Source organism: Engystomops pustulosus, chromosome 4, assembly GCF_040894005.1.
Source record: "Engystomops pustulosus chromosome 4, aEngPut4.maternal, whole genome shotgun sequence".
Classification (NCBI taxonomy): domain Eukaryota; kingdom Metazoa; phylum Chordata; class Amphibia; order Anura; family Leptodactylidae; genus Engystomops; species Engystomops pustulosus.
Window position 1 is genome coordinate 2856774 of NC_092414.1, and position 21074 is coordinate 2877847.

A 21074-nucleotide genomic window follows, 5' to 3' on the forward strand; every position below is an offset into this window, starting at 1 on the left:
GACATTTCCTCTCCTCCTATACACATGTGAGACACAGACATCAGCTACACAAGTACCTGACAGGTTCTCTCCTCCTGTACACATGTGTGAGACACAGACATCAGCTACACAAGTACCTGACATGTCCTCTCCTCCTATACACATGTGGTAGACACAGACATCAGCTACACAAGTGCCTGACATGTTCTCTCCTCCTATACACATGTGAGAGACAGACATCAGCAACACAAGTACCTGACATGTTCTCTCCTCCTATACACATGTGAAAGACACAGACATCAGCTACACAAGTACCTGATGTCTCTCCTCCTATACACATGTGAGAGACACAGACATCAGCTACACAAGCACCTGACATGTTCTCTCCTCCTATACACATGTGATAGACACAGACATCAGCTACACAAGTACCTGACAGGTTCTCTCCTCCTGTACACATGTGTGAGACACAGACATCAGCTACACAAGTACCTGACATGTTCTCTCCTCCTATACACATGTGAGAGACACAGACATCAGCTACACAAGTACCTGACATGTTCTCTCCTCCTATACACATGTGAGACACAGACATCAGGTACACAAGTACCTGACAGGTTCTCTCCTCCTGTACACATGTGAGACACAGACATCAGCTACACAAGTACCTGACATGCTCTCTCCTCCTATACACATGTGAGACACAGACATCAGCTACACAAGTACCTGACATGTTCTCTCCTCCTATACACATGTGAGAGACACAGACATCAGCTACACAAGTACCTGACATGTTCTCTCCTCCTATACACATGTGAGACACAGACATCAGCTACACAAGTACCTGACATGTTCTCTCCTCCTATACACATGTGAGACACAGACATCAGCTACACAAGTACCTGACATGATCTCTCCCCCTATACACAAATGAGAGACACAGACATCAGCTACACAAGTGCCTGACATGTTCTCTCCTCCTATACACATGTGAGACACAGACATCAGGTACACAAGTACCTGACAGGTTCTCTCCTCCTGTACACATGTGAGACACAGACATCAGCTACACAAGTACCTGACATGCTCTCTCCTCCTATACACATGTGAGACACAGACATCAGCTACACAAGTACCTGACATGTTCTCTCCTCCTATACACATGTGTGAGACACAGACATCAGCTACACAAGTACCTGACATGTTATCTCCTCCTATACACATGTGAGACACAGACATCAGCTAAACAAGTGCCTGACATGTTCTCTCCTCCTATACACATGTGATACACAATCATCAGCTACACAAGTACCTGACATGTTCTCTCCTCCTATACACATGTGTGAGAGACAGACATCAGCTACACAAGTGACTGACATGTTCTCTCCTCCTATACACATGTGATAGACACAGACATCAGCTACACAAGTGCCCGACATTTCCTCTCCTCCTATACACATGTGAGACACAGACATCAGCTACACAAGTACCTGACAGGTTCTCTCCTCCTGTACACATGTGTGAGACACAGACATCAGCTACACAAGTACCTGACATGTCCTCTCCTCCTATACACATGTGGTAGACACAGACATCAGCTACACAAGTGCCTGACATGTTCTCTCCTCCTATACACATGTGAGAGACACAGACATCAGCTACACAAGTATCTGACATGTTCTCTCCTCCTATACACATGTGAGATATAGATATCAGCTACACAAATACCTGACATGTTATCTCCTCCTATACACATGTGAGAGTCGTGTCCTGCAGATGTGCTCCGACTTCAGTCAATGGCAGAGAGAGGGAACTATAAGTTCCCTGCTCTACCATAGACGATCGTCGGAGGTATACAAAGATGGCGGCGCCCTGCTTCTCCTCTGCTGTAAAGACACTGACTGACACCATGAGGGAAGGGAAGGAGATCGGCAAGCATAGCGGGAATGATGGAAGGTGAGTACAATATTATTATTTTATATAGGAGTTTATGTATGTAGTCTGGGAGTCTGTATACAGTTATAGGGGACTGTATATAGTTATTATAGGGGCTGTATATAGTGATTGCTGGGGGAGCTGTGTATATAGCGATTCCTGTGTGATCTGTATATATAGTGATTACTGGGGGAGCTGTATATATAGTGATTGCTGGGGGAGCTGTATATATAGTGATTCCTGAGGGAGCTGTATATGTAGTGATTGCTGGGGGAGCTGTATATATAGTGATTGCTGGGGGAGCTGTATATATAGTGATTGCTGGGGGAGCTGTATATATAGTGATTCCTGAGGGAGCTGTATATGTAGTGATTGCTGGGGGAGCTGTATATATAGTGATTGCTGGGGGAGCTGTATATAGTGATTGCTGGGAGCTGTATATAGTGATTGCTGAGGGAGCTGTATATAGTGATTGCTGGGGGAGCTGTATATAGTGATTGCTGGGGGCTGTATATAGTGATTGCTGGGGGAGCTGTATATATAGTGATTACTCGGGGAGCTGTATATATAGTGATTACTGGGGAGCTGTATATAGTGATTGCTGGGGGAGCTGTATATATCGTGATTCCTGGGGGAGCTGTATATATAGTGATTGCTGGGGGAGCTGTATATATAGTGATTGGGGGCTGTATATAGTGATTGCTGGGGGAGCTGTATATATAGTGATTACTTGGGGAGCTGTATATATAGTGATTGCTGGGGGAGCTGTATATATAGTGATTACTGGGGGAGCTGTATACAATGATTGCTGGGGGAGCTGTATATAGTTATTGCTGGGGGAGCTGTATATATAGTGATTCCTGGGGAAGCTGTATATATAGTGATTACTGGGGGAGCTGTATAAAGTGATTGCTGGGGGCGCTGTGTATATAGTGATTGCTGGGGGAGCTGTATATAGTGATTGCTGGAGGAGCTGTATATAGTGATTGCCGGGGGAGCTGTATACAGTGATTGCTGGGGGGGGGGGGGGTTGTATACAGTTATTGCTGGGGGAGTTGTATATAGTGATTGGTGGGGGAGTTGTATATATAGTGATTGCTGGGGGAGCTGTATATAGTGATTGCTGGGGGAGTTGTATATAGTGATTGCTGGGGGAGTTGTATATAGTGATTGCTGGGGGAGTTGTATATAGTGATTGCTGGGGGAGCTGTATATAGTGATTGCTGGGGGGAGCTGTATATAGTGATTGCTGGAGGAGCTGTATACAGTGATTGCTGGGGGGGGGGTTGTATACAGTTATTGCTGGGGGAGTTGTATATAGTGATTGGTGGGGGAGTTGTATATATAGTGATTGCTGGGGGAGCTGTATATAGTGATTGCTGGGGGAGTTGTATATAGTGATTGCTGGGGGAGCTGTATATAGTGATTGCTGGGGGAGCTGTATATAGTGATTGCTGGGGGAGCTGTATATAGTGATTGCTGGGGGAGCTGTATATAGTGATTGCTGGGGGAGTTGTATATAGTGATTGCTGGGGGAGCTGTATATAGTGATTGCTGGGGGAGCTGTATATAGTGATTGCTGGGGGAGCTGTATATAGTGATTGCTGGAGGAGCTGTATATAGTGATTGCTGGGGGAGCTGTATATAGTGATTTGGGGGGAGCTGTATCTATAGTGATTGCTGGGGCAGCTGTATACAATGATTGCTGGGGGAGCTGTATATAGTGATTGCTGGGGGAGCTGTATATAGTGGTTGCTGGGGGAGCTGTATATAGTGATTGCGGGGGGAGCTGTATATAGTGATTGCTGGAGGAGCTGTATATAGTGATTGCCGGGGGAGCTGTATACAGTAATTGCTGGGGGGGGGGGGGGTTGTATACAGTTATTGCTGGGGGAGTTGTATATAGTGATTGGTGGGGGAGTTGTATATATAGTGATTGCTGGGGGAGCTGTATATAGTGATTGCTGGGGGAGTTGTATATAGTGATTGCTGGGGGAGTTGTATATAGTGATTGCTGGGGGAGCTGTATATAGTGATTGCTGGGGGAGCTGTATATAGTGATTGCTGGAGGAGCTGTATATATTGATTGCCGGGGGAGCTGTATACAGTGATTGCTGGGGGGGGGGTTGTATACAGTTACTGCTGGGGGAGTTGTATATAGTGATTGGTGGGGGAGTTGTATATATAGTGATTGCTGGGGGAGCTGTATATAGTGATTGCTGGGGGAGTTGTATATAGTGATTGCTGGGGGAGTTGTATATAGTGATTGCTGGGGGAGCTGTATATAGTGATTGCTGGGGGAGCTGTATATAGTGATTGCTGGAGGAGCAGTATATAGTGATTGCTGGGGGAGTTGTATATAGTGATTGCTGGGGGAGCTGTATATAGTGATTGCTGGGGGAGCTGTATATAGTGATTGCTGGGGGAGCTGTATATAGTGATTGCTGGAGGAGCTGTATATAGTGATTGCTGGGGGAGTTGTATATAGTGATTGCTGGGGGAGCTGTATATAGTGATTGCTGGGGGAGCTGTATATAGTGATTGCTGGAGGAGCTGTATATAGTGATTGCTGGGGGAGCTGTATATAGTGATTGCTGGAGGAGCTGTATACAGTGATTGCTGGGGGGGTTGTATACAGTAATTGGTGGGGGAGTTGTATATAGTGATTGGTGGGGGAGTTGTATATATAGTGATTGCTGGGGAGCTGTATATAGTGATTGCTGGGGGAGCTTTATATATAGTGATTGCTGGGGGAGCTCTATATATAGTGATTGCTGGGGAACCTGTATATATAGTGATTGCTCGGGGAGCTGTATATTTAGTGATTGCTGGGGGAGCTGTATATATAGTGATTGCTGGGGGAGCTGTATATAGTGATTTCTGCGGGAGCTGTATATATAGTTATTCCTGGGGGAGCTGTATATATAGTGATTGCTGGGGGGGGGGGCTGTATACAGTGATTGCTGGGGGCTGTATATATAGTGATTGCTGGGGGAGCTCTATATAGTGATTGCTGGGGGAGCTGTATATAGTGATTGCTGGGGGAGCTGTATATAGTGATTGCTGGGGGGGGGTGTATACAGTGATTGCTGGGGGCTGTATATATAGTGATTGCTGGGAGCTGTATATATAGTGATTGCTGGGGGAGCTGTATATAGTGATTGCTGGGGGGCTGTATATATAGTGATTGCTGGGGGAGCTCTATATAGTGATTGCTGGGGGAGCTGTATATAGTGGTTTGCTGGGGGAGCTGTATATAGTGATTGTTGGAGGAGCTGTATATAGTGATTGCTGAGGGCTGTATATATAGTGATTGCTGGGGGCTGTATATATATAGTGATTGCTGGGGGAGCTGTATATATATAGTGATTGCTGGGGGAGCTCTATATAGTGATTGCTGGAGGAGCTGTATATAGTGATTCCTGTGGGAGCTGTATATAGTGATTGCTGGGGGAGCTGTATATAGTGATTGCTGGGGGAGCTGTATGTATTGATTGCTGGAGGAGCTGTATATAGTGATTGCCGGGGGAGCTGTATACAGTGATTGCTGGGGGGGGGGGTTGTATACAGTTATTGCCGGGGGAGCTGTATATAGTGATTGCTGGAGGAGCTGTATATAGTGATTGCTGGAGGAGCTGTAAATAGTGATTGCCGGGGGAGCTGTATACAGTGATTGCTGGGGGGGGGGGTTGTATACAGTTATTGCTGGGGGAGTTGTATATAGTGATTGGTGGGGGAGTTGTATATATGGTGATTGCTGGGAGAGCTGTATATAGTGATTGCTGGAAGAGCTGTATATAGTGATTGCTGGGGGAGCTGTATATAGTGATTGCTGGGGGAGTTGTATATAGTGATTGCTGGGGGAGCTGTATATAGTGATTGCTGGGGGAGTTGTATATAGTGATTGCTGGGGGAGCTGTATATAGTGATTGCTGGGGGAGCTGTATATAGTGATTGCTGGGGGAGCTGTATATAGTGATTGCTGGAGGAGCTGTATACAGTGATTGCTGGGGGGGTTGTATACAGTGATTGGTGGGGGAGTTCTATATATAGTGATTCCTGGGGGATCTGTATATATAGTGATTGCTGGGGAACCTGTATATATAGTGATTGCTCGGGGAGCTGTATATTTAGTGATTACTGGGGGAGCTGTATACAATGATTGCTGGGGGAGCTGTATATAGTGATTGCTGGGGGAGCTGTATATAGTGATTGCTGGGGGAGCTGTATATAGTGATTTCTGCGGGAGCTGTATATATAGTTATTCCTGGGGGAGCTGTATATATAGTGATTGCTGGGGGGGCTGTATACAGTGATTGCTGGGGGCTGTATATATAGTGATTGCTTGGGGAGCTGTATATAGTGATTGCTGGGGGAGCTCTATATAGTGATTGCTGGGAGAGCTGTATATAGTGATTGCTGGGGGGGGGTGTATACAGTGATTGCTGGGGGAGCTGTATATAGTGATTGCTGGGGGGGGGTGTATACAGTGATTGCTGGGGGCTGTATATATAGTGATTGCTGGGGGAGCTGTATATAGTGATTGCTGGGGGAGCTCTATATAGGGATTTCTGGGGGAGCTGTATATAGTGATTTGCTGGGGGAGCTGTATATAGTGATTGTTGGAGGAGCTGTATATAGTGATTGCTGGGGGCTGTATATATAGTGATTGCTGGGGGCTGTATATATATAGTAATTGCTGGGGGAGCTCTATATAGTGATTGCTGGGTGAGCTCTATATAGTGATTGCTGGGGGAGCTGTATACAGTGATTGCTGGGGGGGCTGTATATATAGTGATTGATGGGGGAGCTGTATATAGTGATTGCTGGGGGAGCTGTATATAGTGATTGCTGGGGGGGCTGTATATATAGTGATTGCTGGGGGAGCTGTATATAGTGATTGCTGGGGGAGCTCTATATAATGATTGCTGGGGGAGCTCTATAGTGATTGCTGGGGGAGCTGTATACAGTGATTGCTGGGGGGGCTGTATATATAGTAATTGCACGGGGGGCTGTATATATAGTGATTGCTGGGGGAGCTGTATACAGAGATTGCTGGGGGGGCTGTATATATAGTGATTGATGGGGGAGCTGTTTATAGTGATTGCTGGGGGAGCTGTATATAGTGATTGCTGGGGGAGCTGTATATAGTGATTGCTGGGGGAGCTCTATATAATGATTGCTGGGGGAGCTCTATAGTGATTGCTGGGGGAGCTGTATACAGTGATTGCTGGGGGGGGCTGTATATATAGTAATTGCACGGGGGGCTGTATATATAGTGATTGCTGGGGGAGCTTTATATATAGTGATTGCTGGGGGAGTTGTATATAGTGATTGCTGGGGGAGCTGTATATAGTGATTGCTGGGGGAGCTGTATATAGTGATTGCTGGGCGAGCTGTATATAGTGATTGCTGGGGGAGTTGTATATAGTGATTGCTGGGGGAGCTGTATATAGTGATTGCTGGGGGAGCTGTATATATAGTGATTGCTGGGGGAGCTGTATATAGTGATTGCTGGGGGAGCTGTATATAGTGATTGCTGGGGGAACTGTATATAGTGATTGCTGGGGGAACTATATACAGTTATTGCTAGGGGGCTGTACATAGTGGTTGCTGGGGGCTGTATACAGTGAATACTGGGGGGCTGCAAGCAGTGATTACTGGGGGGCTGTAAACAGTGATTACCGGGGACTGTATATAGTGATTACTGGGAGCTATATATATATATTAATTACAGGGTGCTGTATATTAGTATTACTAGGGAGGCTGTATATAGCTATTGCTGGGGAGCAGTATATAGCGATTGCTGTTCCCTGTCTAGACTACATTCAATGTGAGCCCCCACCCGATTTTGCGCCCAGGGGCCCCCACCAACCTTAATCCGGCCCTGACACCTGTCATCAGTTCTCTGTAACTAATTCTGTAAGCACTGATGGAGCAGCTCACAAGGATTCCATCCCAGCCTTTTTCTAGCCAATTCACACATTAATCATTGAAAAATCATCATCTTTATTATGTAAATAAGGCTGGGCACATGGAGACAGGAAGTGATGTCACTGCTGTTAACCCTCCCCTCACCTCCCCCTGCTCATGTGTGTGTGGATAAGGTATAGTAAAGCATTGCTAATGTCTTTGCTTTATCTGCTAACAAGCTGTGTCCTCCTATACACATGTGAGGGACACGGACATCAGCTACAAAACTACCTGACATGTTCTCGTCTCCTATACACATGTGGTAGACACAGACATCAGCTACAAAACTACCTGACATGTTCTCGTCTCCTATACACATGTGAGGCACAGACATCAGCTACACAAGTACCTGACATGTTCTCTCCTCCTATACACATGTGAGAGACAGACATCAGCTACACAAGTGCCTGACATGTTCTCTCCTCCTATACACATGTGAGAGACACAGACATCAGCTACACAAGTACCTGACATGCTCTCTCCTCCTATACACATGTGAGAGACAGACATCAGCTACACAAGCACCTGACATGTCCTCTCCTCCTATACACATGTGAGAGACACAGACATCAGCTACACAAGTACCTGACATGTTCTCTCCTCCTGTACACATGTGAGAGACACAGACATCAGCTACAAAACTACCTGACATGTTCTCGTCTCCTATACACATGTGAGACACAGACATCAGCTACACAAGTACCTGACATGTTCTCTCCTCCTATACACATGTGATAGACACAGACATCAGCTACACAAGTACCTGACATGATCTCTCCTCCTATACACATGTGAGACACAGACATCAGCTACACAAGTACCTGACATGTTCTCGTCTCCTATACACATGTGATAGACACAGACATCAGCTACACAAGTACCTGACATGTTCTATCCTCCTATACACATGTGAGACTTAGACATCAGCTACACAAGTGCCTGACATGTTCTCTCCTCCTATACACATGTGAGAGACACAGACATCAGCTACACAAGTACCTGACATGTTCTCTCCTCCTATACACATGTGAGAGACAAAGACATCAGCTACACAAGTACCTGGCATGTTCTCTCCTCCTATACACATGTGAGAGACACAGACATCAGCTACACAAGTACCTGGCATGTTCTCTCCTCCTATACACATCTGAGAGACACAGACATCAGCTACACAAGTACCTGACATGCTCTCTCCTCCTATACACATGTGAGACACAGACATCAGCTACACAAGTACCTGACAGGTTCTCTCCTCCTATACACATGTGAGAGACACAGACATCTGCTACACAAGTACCTGACATGTTCTCTCCTCCTATACACATGTGAGAGACACAGACATCAGCTACACATGTACCTGGCATGTTCTCTCCTCCTATACACATGTGAGAGACACAGACATCAGCTACACAAGTACCTGACATGCTCTCTCCTCCTATACACATGTGAGACACAGACATCAGCTACACAAGTACCTGACAGGTTCTCTCCTCCTATACACATGTGAGAGACACAGACATCTGCTACACAAGTACCTGACATGCTCTCTCCTCCTATACACATGTGATACACAGACATCAGCTACACAAGTACCTGACATGTTCTCTCCTCCTATACACAAGTGAGAGACACAGACATCAGCTACACAAGTACCTGACATGTTCTCTCCTCCTATACACATGTGAGACACAGACATCAGCTACACACGTACCTGACAGGTTCTCTCCTCCTATACACATGTGTGAGACACAGACATCAGCTACACAAGTACCTGACATGTTCTCTCCTCCTATACACATGTGAGAGACACAGACATCAGCGACACAAGTATCTGACATGTTCTCTCCTCCTATACACATGTGAGACACAGACATCAGCTACACACGTACCTGACATGTTCTCTCCTCCTATACACATGTGAGACACAGACATCAGCTACACAAGCACCTGACATGTTCTCTCCTCCTATACACATGTGAGACACAGACATCAGCTACACACGTACCTGACAGGTTCTCTCCTCCTATACACATGTGTGAGACACAGACATCAGCGACACAAGTACCTGACATGTTCTCTCCTCCTATACACATGTGAGAGACACAGACATCAGCGACACAAGTATCTGACATGTTCTCTCCTCCTATACACATGTGAGACACAGACATCAGCTACACAAGTACCTGACATGTTCTCTCCTCCTATACACATGTGAGAGACACAGACATCAGCTACACAAGTATCTGACATGTTCTCTCCTCCTATACACATGTGAGACGCAGACATCAGCTACACAAGTACCTGACATGCTCTCTCCTCCTATACACATGTGAGAGACACAGACATCAGCTACACAAGTGCCTGACATGTTCTCTCCTTCTATACACATGTGGTAGACACAGACATCAGCTACACAAGTACCTGACATGTTTTCTCCTCCTATACACATGTGGTAGACACAGACATCAGCTACACAAGTACCTGACATGTTCTCTCCTCCTATACACATGTGAGAGACACAGACATCAGCTACACAAGTGCCTGACATGTTCTCTCCTTCTATACACATGTGGTAGACACAGACATCAGCTACACAAGTACCTGACATGTTTTCTCCTCCTATACACATGTGGTAGACACAGACATCAGCTACACAAGTACCTGACATGTTCTCTCCTCCTATACACATGTGAGAGACACAGACATCAGCTACACAGGTACCTGACATGTTCTCTCCTCCTGTACACATGTGAGAGACACAGACATCAGCTACACAAGTATCTGACATGTTCTCTCCTCCTATACACATGTGGATGTACCCCCAGCAATCACTATATACAGCTCCCCCAGCAATCACTATATATACAGCTCCCCCAGCAATCACTATATATACAGCCCCCCATGCAATCACTATATATACAGCCCCCCCAGCTATCACTATAGAGTTCCCCCAGCAATTACTATATAGAGCTCCCCCAGCAATCAATCACTAAATATACAGCCCCCCCAGCAATCACTGTATACAGCTCCCCCAGCAATCACTATATAGAGCTCCCCCAGCAATCACAATATAGAGCTCCCCCAGCAATCACTATATATACAGCTCCGCTGCCAGACGAGCTTTCGCCAATCCAAGCCCCTGTCTCTAGGCTACTCCCCAAACAGCACTTCTAAGAACCTTTTGTATAAGATCAAGTGTAGTAGCGTTATTATAAGTTTAGGATATGGCGGGTGAGGGGAATGTAAACAGATGCGCAAGAAGCGCTGAAATAATATTGGTAAATGATAAAAGTTTGCCAGTATATTTTGTGGATTACACAGCAGGGTGGCGACAAAGTTAACAAGTTTGATGTGGAAGCCATGAAAACAACCCAAAATTCGCCCGACACAGCTCGTTTGATAAGGGGACGATGTATGGAGGCAGTGAACTAGTAGTAGATTAAAGGTGCTGCAGTTAAAACTATGTTAGTTGGATCTTGAGATGGAGCTGGCGCTCCGCTGCCAGGCGAGCTTTCGCCAATCCAAGCCCCTGTCTCTAGGCTACTCCCCAAACAGCACTTCTAAGAACCTTTTGTATAAGATCAAGTGTAGTAGCGTTCTTATAAGTTTGGGATATGGCGGGTGAGGGGAATGTAAACAGATGCGCAAGAAGCGCTGAAATAATATCGGTAAATGATAAAAGTTTGCCAGTATATTTTGTGGATTACACAGCAGGGTGGCGACAAAGTTAACAAGTTTGATGTGGAATCCATGAAAACAACCCAAAATTCTGCCTGACACAGTTCGTTTGATAAGGAGACAATGTATGGAGGCAGCTATATGGACGACTTTTGGAGGCAGCTATGGCGATGACGTGTGGAGGTAGCAATGGAGACAACGTGTGGAGGCAGCTAAAAAGACGACATGTGGAGGCTGCTATGGAGACAATTTAATTTGGATAGTGCCTGTATGTGGCAGTCCAAAAAAGTTTTCAAACCAGAGGAGCAGGTAGGTGGTCCTCCAGAAAAATTAAATAGATTGAGTGCCTGTATGTGGCACTCCCAAAAATTGCTTAAAACAGAGGACCGGGTAGGTGGCCCTCCAGAAAAATTAAATACATAGAGTACTATAGCTAGAGCCAGTTGGCCCTGGCAAAAAATAGCCAGTTTCCTATGCTTTAGTGTACAAAGAGGAGGAGAAGGAGGACAATGAGGAGGAGGAGTGCATACATTATTCAGGTTGAGCTTCTTTCACCTGGTGGAGAATGAAAATCCGGAGAAATCCAGGCTTTATTCATCTTCATAAGCGTCAGCCTGTCAGCGCTGTCAGTCGACAGGCGTGTACGCTTATCGGTGATGATGCCACCAGCTGCACTGAAAACCCGCTCGGACAACACGCTAGCGGCAGGGCAGGCAAGAACCTCCAAGGCGTACAGCGCCAGTTCGTGCCACATGTCCAGCTTTGAAACCCAGTAGTTGTAGGGAGCTGTGTGATCATTTAGGACGATGGTATGGTCAGCTACGTACTCCCTCACCATCTTTCTGTAAAGATCAGCCCTACTCTGCCGAGACTGGGGACAGGTGACAGTGTCTTGCTGGGGTGACATAAAGCTGGCAAAAGCCTTGTAAAGCGTACCCCTGCCAGTGCTGGACAAGCTGCCTGCTCGCCTACTCTCCCTCGCTACTTATCCCGCAGAAGTACGCCCTCTGCCGCTAGCGCTGTCAGAAGGGAAATACTGTTTCAGCTTGTGCACCAGGGCCTGCTGGTATTCATGCATTCTCACACTCCTTTACTCTCCAGGGATGAGAGTGGAAAGATTTTGCTTGTACCGTGGGTCCAGGAGAGTGAACACCCAGTAATCGGTGCTGGAATAAATTCTTTGAACGCGAGGGTCACGGGATAGACAGCCTAGCATGAAATCTGCCATATGCGCCAGAGTCCCAACGCGCAAGAATTCATTCCCCTCACTGGCCTGACTGCCCATTTCCTCCTCCTCCAACTCCTCCAACTCCTCTTCTTCTGCCCATACACGCTGAACAGTGAAGGACTGAACAATGGTCCCCTCTTCTGTCTCGCCAACATTCTCCTCCTCTTCCTCCTCATCCTCCTCCACCTCCTCCGATATGCGCTGAGAAACAGACCTAAGGGTGCTTTGGCTATCAACAAGGGAATCTTCTTCCCCCGTCTCTTGTGACGAGCGCAAAGCTTCCGACTTCATGCTGACCAGAGAGTTTTTCAACAGGCCAAGCAGCGGGATGGTGAGGCTGATGATGGCGGCATCGCCACTGACCATCTGTGTTGACTCCTCAAAGTTACTCAGCACCTGACAGATATCAGACATCCACGTCCACTCCTCATTGTAGACTTGAGGAAGCTGACTGACCTGACTACCAGTTCTGGTGGAAGTTGACATCTGGCAGTCTACAATCGCTCTGCGCTGCTGGTAAACTCTGGATAACATGGTTAATGTTGAATTCCACCTCGTGGGCACGTCGCACAACAGTCGGTGAACGGGCAGTTGGAGGCGGCGCTGCGCTGCCCTGAGAGTGCTGGACTTCCTGAAATGCGCACAGATGTGGTGCACCTTCGTGAGCAAATCAGACAGATTGGGGTATGTCTTGAGGAAACGCTGAACTATGAGATTTAACACATGGGCCAGGCATGGCACATGTGTCAGTCTGCCGAGTGGCAGAGCCGCCACCAGGTTACGGCCGTTGTCACACACAACCATGCCTGGCTTCAGGTTCAGCGGTGCCAGCCACAGATCAGTCTGCGCCGTGATGCCCTGTAATAGCTCTTGGGCGGTGTGCCTTTTATCGCCTAGGCTCAGCAGTTTGAGCACCGCCTGCTGTCGCTTAGCGATGGCACTGCTGCTGTGCCTAGAGCTACCGACTGATGGCGCCATGCCCACGGATGGTAATTCGGAGGAGGAGGAGGTGGAGGAGAGGTGGGAGGAGGAGGAGGCATAGTAGGCCTTTGAGACCTGGACCGAGGTAGGCCCCGCAATCCTCGGCGTCGGCAGTATATGAGCAGCCCCAGGGTCAGACTCGGTCCCAGCCTCCACCAAGTTAACCCAATGTGTCGTCAGCGACATATAGTGGCCCTGCCCGGCAGCACTCGTCCACGTGTCCGTGGTCAGGTGGACCTTGTCAGAAACGGCGTTGGTCAGGGCACAGATGATGTTCTCTGACACGTGCTGGTGCAGGGCTGGGACGGCACATCGGGAAAAGTAGTGGCGGCTGGGGACCGAATACCGAGGGGCGGCCGCCGCCATGAGGGGGTTGGAAAGGCCTCGGTCTCTACCAGCCTATAGGGCAGCATCTCCAGGCTAAGCAACTTGGAGATGTGGACGTTGAGGGCTTGGGCGTGTGGGTGGGTTGCGCTATACTTCCTTTTGCGCTCCAGCGTCTGGGGTATGGAGAGCTGAACGCTGGTGGATGCTGTGGAGGATCGTGGAGGCGAAGATGGGGTTTTCTCACGGGAGGTGTTTGGGCCAGGGTCCTGGGCAGGGGGCTGACTAGCAGATGACACAGGGGAAGGAGCAGTGGTGTGCCCGGCCGGAGGTGAACGGGCTTGGTGCCATTGAGTGGGGTGTTTAGCATTCATATGCCTGCGCATACTGGTGGTAGTTAAGCTAGTAGTGGTGGAACCCCTGCTGATCCTGGTTTGGCAAAGGTTGCACACCACAGTCCGTCGGTCATCCGGTGTTTCTTTAAAGAACCTCCAGACTTCTGAAAATCTAGCCCTCGCCACGGGAGCTTGACTACGGGCAACATTTGGCGCTGATGCACCAGCTCTGGCCCTGCCTCTCCGTCTGGCCCCATCACTGCCTCTTCCAACCTGTTCTGCTATAGGACTCGCCTCCGTCTCAGAAGCACTGTGTTCACCCGGCCTATCAACCTAGCTTGGGTCTGTCACCTCATCATCCTCCGATCCCTCAGTCTGCTCCCCCTTCGGACTTCCTGCCCTGACAACAACTTCACCACTGTCTGACAACCGTGTCTCCTCATCGTCCGACACCTCTTTACACACTTCTTCCACTACGTCAATAATGTCATCATCACCCACAGACTGCGACTGGTGGAAAACCTGGGCATCGGAAAATTGCTCAGCAGCAACCGGACAAGTGGTTTGTGACTGTGAGAAGGGTCCATAAAACAGTTCCTCAGAGTATGCCGGTTCAAATGCCAAATTTTGCTGGGAGGGAGCAGACTGGGGGAAAGGAGGCTGAGGTGGAGGAGCTGGAGGAGTGCTGATTTCGGTGACATGGGTGGACTGCGTGGAAGACTGACTGGTGGACAAATGGCTAGAAGCATTGTCCGCAATCCACGACATCACCTCTTCGCACTGTTCTGGCCTCAACAGTGCTCTACCACGAGTCCCAGTAACTTGAGACATGATGAACCTAGGGAGTGTAGCTCTGCTGTGTTCCCCTGCTCCCTCATCAGCAGGTGGTGTCTCACCCCGCCCAGGACCACGGCCTCTGACCCCTGCAGTAGTTGGACGCCCACGTCCACGCCCTCGTCCTCTACCCCTAGCCCTGGGTTAAACATTTTCCAAATTAAAGTGTAAACTTTTAATTTTTTATTTTTTTTTTTATTTTTTTTTTTTTTTTTAACAAAACGATGCTATCCTATTGCTATGGCTAGTTTCTAACCTACACTGACAGCACACAACTGGATTTTGTGCTGTGCCTGATGACTTTGAGCTATAAAATGAAATAAAGGTAAAAAATAAATAAATCAGCAGACTCTGCCTAATTCTAATCAAACCCCTAATAAATTGTCCCACTTCGGTGTTTGAGGTGGATATGCGTGTCACTAAGAGCTAAACACAACGGTCGCAGGTCTCCCAGCAAATTCCTCACAATATGATACTAGCTGCACTACTAGTGCCAGCAAGCCCAGCCACAAGCAAATAAAAAAAAAAAAGTATAACGTTATTGTAGCCCTAAGAAGGACTGTTGGGTTCTTGTAGGATCACTCCCGCCTAACACTATTCTAATATAACACCCTAACGCTTTCCCTGACCAGCAGCAGCTCTCTCCCTAGCGGCATCCAGACACAGAATGATCCGAGCAGCGCGGGCAGGGGCTAGTCTATTCCAGGGTCACCTGATCAGGCCAGCCAACCACTGCTATCCACGTGTAAGGGTACCACGTCATGCTGGGTGGAGTGCAGAGTCTCCTGGCTTGTGATTGGCTCTGTTGCTGGCCGCCAAAAAGCAAAACGGCGGGAGATGCCATTTTCTCGAGCGGGCGAAGTATTTGTCCGAGCAACGAGCAGTTTCGAGTACGCTAATGCTCCAACCAGCATCAAGCTCAGACGAGTATGTTCGCTCATCTCTAGACGCAACCAATACATGGCAATCTAGCTTGGTATAACGTTCTACTAACCCATTATTAAACATGCCCAGTACAGTGGGAGGGGACGTTGAGACTTCACCAAGTACTTTCACTATCAGATTCAAAACTCTCTTCCCATTGTCCCAATTTCCAATACGCCCAAAGCATGTGCATCAAACGGGCCCCACGCCCAGGGCAAGAGTCTTCTCTGCGGAGGCTGACCCCGAGCCGCTAATGAGGGGTACCATACCTTCTATGTACAGCAAGCTTTTGCTTTAACCTGTAGGCCACCAGTTAGGGCCAGGGGGTCACATGTCTTTCCAGTCCAAAGCTCCTAATTGCAGTGAAGGGAACGCTCAGTGGTGCGGTACTAACCCTAACTACAAGTTACCACATGGGACACAGTACTCAGCGGCAATGCAGCACTTGGACTTATGAAGTTTTTCTACACCACTTGAATATGTTGGGTTTTTTCTTGTTATCCTCGTACTAACCAACCAGAGAACCTGTTTGCTTCCTGGTCCTAGGCAGAGACAACCAGAAACTCTGGGTAGAGGACAACGAAGGTGTAACATCTGTGCCATTAGGGCTTTACCACCATCGTCTCTATGTAAAGTATTGTTAGGTTGGTCCTCACGGGGAACCGGTCAGTATATTGGAGAGGAGTCAAATTCAGGATGATTATGAGCTCAGGAGGAAATCAGAGACACAGGGTTGTTCTCAGGATAAAACTCCGTCGCATCCCGCGACGGAAATCGGGGGGCGTGGCCGAACGAAAACCCGACTGATACGGAAAAACCGTCGCATTTAAAAAAAAAGCTTGCACTTTCCTTCACTAGGAATAGGCCCGTGAACTTGAGTGCGTTCTGATGCTCTTCAGCGCAGCCTGGTGGACGTCGGAGGAACTGCCTTAATGAATCCCGGCCGGACCCGAATCCACCGCAGAGAACGCGCTGCTGGATCGCGAATGGACCGGGTAAGTAAATCTGCCTCATTGTATAAGGTGAAATATTGCTAGATTATTATAGAGGTGCAATGGGAGGACATGAACATTAAATATAACACCAATAAAACTGTACTAATAACAATAAATAGGGTTATGATTGTACAGAATATAGTGACATCTGTAGTCGTTTCTATGTGGTCGCTGCACGTTATTCACAGCGTTTTGTCTCTATCAGAATCCACATACCGCCATCAGGCTACCATAGATGACGAAGCCGTGGCCATGGAACTGCTGGACACTGCGGGTCAGGTAAAATATTTGTCATTAATCAGATTACTGCCATTCATAGTTTCATAGTTTCTACGGTTGAAAAAAGACACCTGTCCATCAAGTTCAACCAAGGAAGGGAAGGGATTGGATGAGGAAGGGATTTAGGGGAAACAATTCTATATAACATAACCATCAATGTTATTTAGGTGTAAAAAGGCATCTAGACCCTTCTTGAAGCTATCCGCTGTCCCTGCTGTGACCAGCGCCTGAGGCAGGCTATTCCACAGATTGACCGTTCTCATAGTAACCCATTCACCGTATATCACCTGTAGGAAGGCTCAGCGTGTGCTTACTCCCTAATGGCTACACCCTAACCTAGACCTGGACTGCCCCTGAGGAGTTTCTAGCCCTTAATGGGAACCTGTCACCAGGGACCTCCTTTTCACAAGAGACAGGTTCATAGTTTATACGGTTGACATAAGACACTCCATCAAGTTCAACCAAGGAAGGGAAGGGATTGCATTTAGGTGAAACAATTCTATATAACATTACCAGCAATGTTATTTAGGTGTAAAAAGGCATCTAGACCCTTCTTGAAGCTCTCTGCTGTCCCTGCTGTGCTCTGCTCCTGAGCTCTCTGCTGCCCCTGCTGTGACCAGAGCCTGAGCTCTCTGCTGTCCCTGCTGTGACCAGCGCCTGAGCTCTCTGCTGTCCCTGCTGTGACCAGCGCCTAAGCTCTCTGCTGTCCCTGCTGTGCTCTGCTCCTGAGGCCTTTGCCACCCCTGCTATGCTCTTCTCCTGAGCCTTCTGCTGTCCCTGCTGTGCTCTGTTCCTGAGCTCTCTGCTGTCCGTGCTGTGCTCTGCTCCTGAGCCCTCTGCTGTCCCCTCTGTGCTCTGCTCCTGAGCTCTCTGCTGTCCCTGCTGTGCTCTGTTCCTGAGCTCTCTGCTGTCCCTGCTGTGCTCTGCTCCTGAGCCCTCTGCTGTCCCCTCTGTGCTCTGCTCCTGAGCCCTCTGCCGTCCCTGCTGTGACCAGCGTCTGAGCTCTCTGCTGTCCCTGCTGTGCTCTGCTCCTGAGGCCTTTGCCACCCCTGCTATGCTCTTCTCCTGAGCCTTCTGCTGTCCCTGCTGTGCTCTGTTCCTGAGCTCTCTGCTGTCCCTGCTGTGCTCTGCTCCTGAGCCCTCTGCTGTCCCCTCTGTGCTCTGCTCCTGAGCCCTCTGCTGTCCCTGCTGTGACCAGCGCCTGAGCTCGGCTATTCCACAGATTGACAGTTCTCATAGTATAGAAGCCTCTGGTGATTAAACCTTGATTTCTCCAAATAGAGACAGTGCCCCCTCGTCTTTTGATTTGATTTAATCTGAAACAACTTACCACCATATTTTTTGTATGGACCATTTATATATTTATATAAATTACTAAATAAATCTAGTTGTTTTAATCTTTCCTCATAACTGAGACTCTCCATACCCCTTATCATTCTTGTGGCTCTACGCTGAACTCCAGGGCCTCCTTTTGATGGACCGGTGCCCAGAAGTCCATACAGGTTGCAGAAGTCTGTCACACCTGCAGTGCAAAAATGCCTCTGTGCCTTTTATAACCATTTGCATTACAATATAATTGTGTGTTATAACTTACCTTGCACCCTGAAAAGGTAAGGGGTTGGGGTTGGGCTTTGGTTTGGCTGCATTTCAAAAACAACATGCTCACTCCTCAGAACTTGGCCTTGACCTTTGTGCTCCTGTACAGCTCCTCCCTCTCCCACTAATATCAGCTCACCAGGCTTTGACCTCTGTGAAGGAGCAGGTGGGAGGAGCTGTACAGGAGCACAGTGGTGGGGGCTAAGATCTGAGGAGTGAGTAACAAATCCCATTTTGTTTTTTTAATGTGAAAAATTGTCCAATTGGGACACATGAACCCAATGGTCACTAAAAAGTAACTTTTATTGATATTTATTAAAAGATTGATAAAGCTTCATCCAATATTATGTTTTAAAATTTTACAGAGTGCAGGGGGCAGCTTTCAGGATTACCAAGTAGTACGCATCATCTCCGAATAGATATAGGGAACTGGTAGTGTGCACAGTCACCGAATATGAGATTAAGAGACTGTAGCTGTATTTTATACTGTGGAGGGGATCCGTGTTTGTTTATTGGGTTCAGTTCACACTAGGTTACTATAACCCACTTTTGTGTAGTACTGCCCTTAGGGTTACAGGTCTAGCCCCCCAGTGTTACTGAGGTAACAACCACACGGTGCTGTGCACCTCTCGCCAGTATCCTCTGTCTAATGGTCTGAATACTCAATACTGCAGCTAGCTAGCTATATTCCTGATTAATTCATATTTCACCCTAGGTTGCCTAGCTGTCCCTGCCTCTGAATTAAAACCTAACAAACGAGCCCCCCCGACATGTTTCGCCACATGCCGTGGCGTCCTCAGGGGGATCGGGGCTAATAATACGGCACACCAAACCCGCCGGTATCATATATAGACTACTATGGTGACGTAATCACTGGGGGCCTGATCGCATCGTCCAATGACAGTAGGGGAGGCCCGGCCCACGCATCCGATCCACTTAGTGTCAGTCCGTGACCCAGTCATTGTGGGTACGCCCCTCACTTCGACTCATTTGTTCCGAGTCGAGAGTGGGGTGGGGAGATCGTTGCTGATCCAATCAGAGTATACCTCTAGGGATCGGTCAGGTCCGATGTTACTCCGCCTCCTTTGCGCATGTACACGGACCTTTGTCGTATTCTGAGATACCTTAAGCGCATGTCATCAGACTCTGCCTCAATCGTGAGCTAAAGACTCCAGTGCGCATGTCAGCGGACTCAGTCTCCATCATCAGTAGGAGGGCTGAGGCGCATCACAACGGACTTAGTCTACATTGTGAGTAGAAACACTAGGGCGCATGATGACGGACTTAGTCTGTATCGTAAACGAGAACACTAGGGCGCGTGACAACGGACTTAGCTTTCGCTGTCGACCTAAGCATAGACGCACATGACATTTGCTCTTTGGCGTAACCTTTTACCATCAAGTGAAGGGTACCGCCATGGGGACGATTTGTGCACCGACTTACGCCAACATCTTTTTAGGGTGGTGGGAAGCCTCCATTGTTTTTTCTGACGAATTTGTCAGGTTCACCAAGCACATTACTTACTGGGGAAGATTTATCGATGACGTCCTGATCCTGTGGGAGGGGACCAGGGACGTCTTCAAACAATTCGTTGAGTGTCTCAACAATAACACAATAGGGATGCATTTCACTTCAGAAATTCATCACGAACAAATTTGTTTTTTGGATCTAGTCATTAAAAAAGATAAACAGGGCCTTCTACAAACATCTATTTTCAGGAAAGAGACTTCGACTAACCGACTACTAAACTGGCGTAGTTGGCATCCAGAACCCCTTAAGAGGGGCATACCGGTAGGCCAGTACCTTCGGGCCAGGAGAAACTGCTCAACAGAAGCTGATTTTGAGAAAGAGTGTGGCGATCTTTAACTACACTTCTTACATAGAGGATACCCAAAAAAGACCCTACATAGGGCATACCACAGAGCAAAATGTACCGAGAGGGATGTGAGGATAATCGGGAGACACAGATGCCCATTAGGTGCATTGGCACCTTTGATGGTTACAGCAAACAGG

The 21074-nt window shown here is 47.8% G+C and overlaps 1 protein-coding gene across 2 annotated transcripts in view; it reads left to right on the plus strand.

The window, feature by feature from the left end:
• The window catches only part of LOC140125905 (ras-related and estrogen-regulated growth inhibitor), a 102976-nt gene that overhangs the window by 59610 nt on the left and 22292 nt on the right, over positions 1–21074 (plus strand). For both annotated transcript variants that reach the window (XM_072144803.1, XM_072144802.1), the window contains exon 4: positions 17392–17465. In XM_072144803.1, the coding sequence (XP_072000904.1) occupies positions 17392–17465 (74 nt within the window). The remainder of the gene's footprint in view (positions 1–17391; positions 17466–21074) is intronic.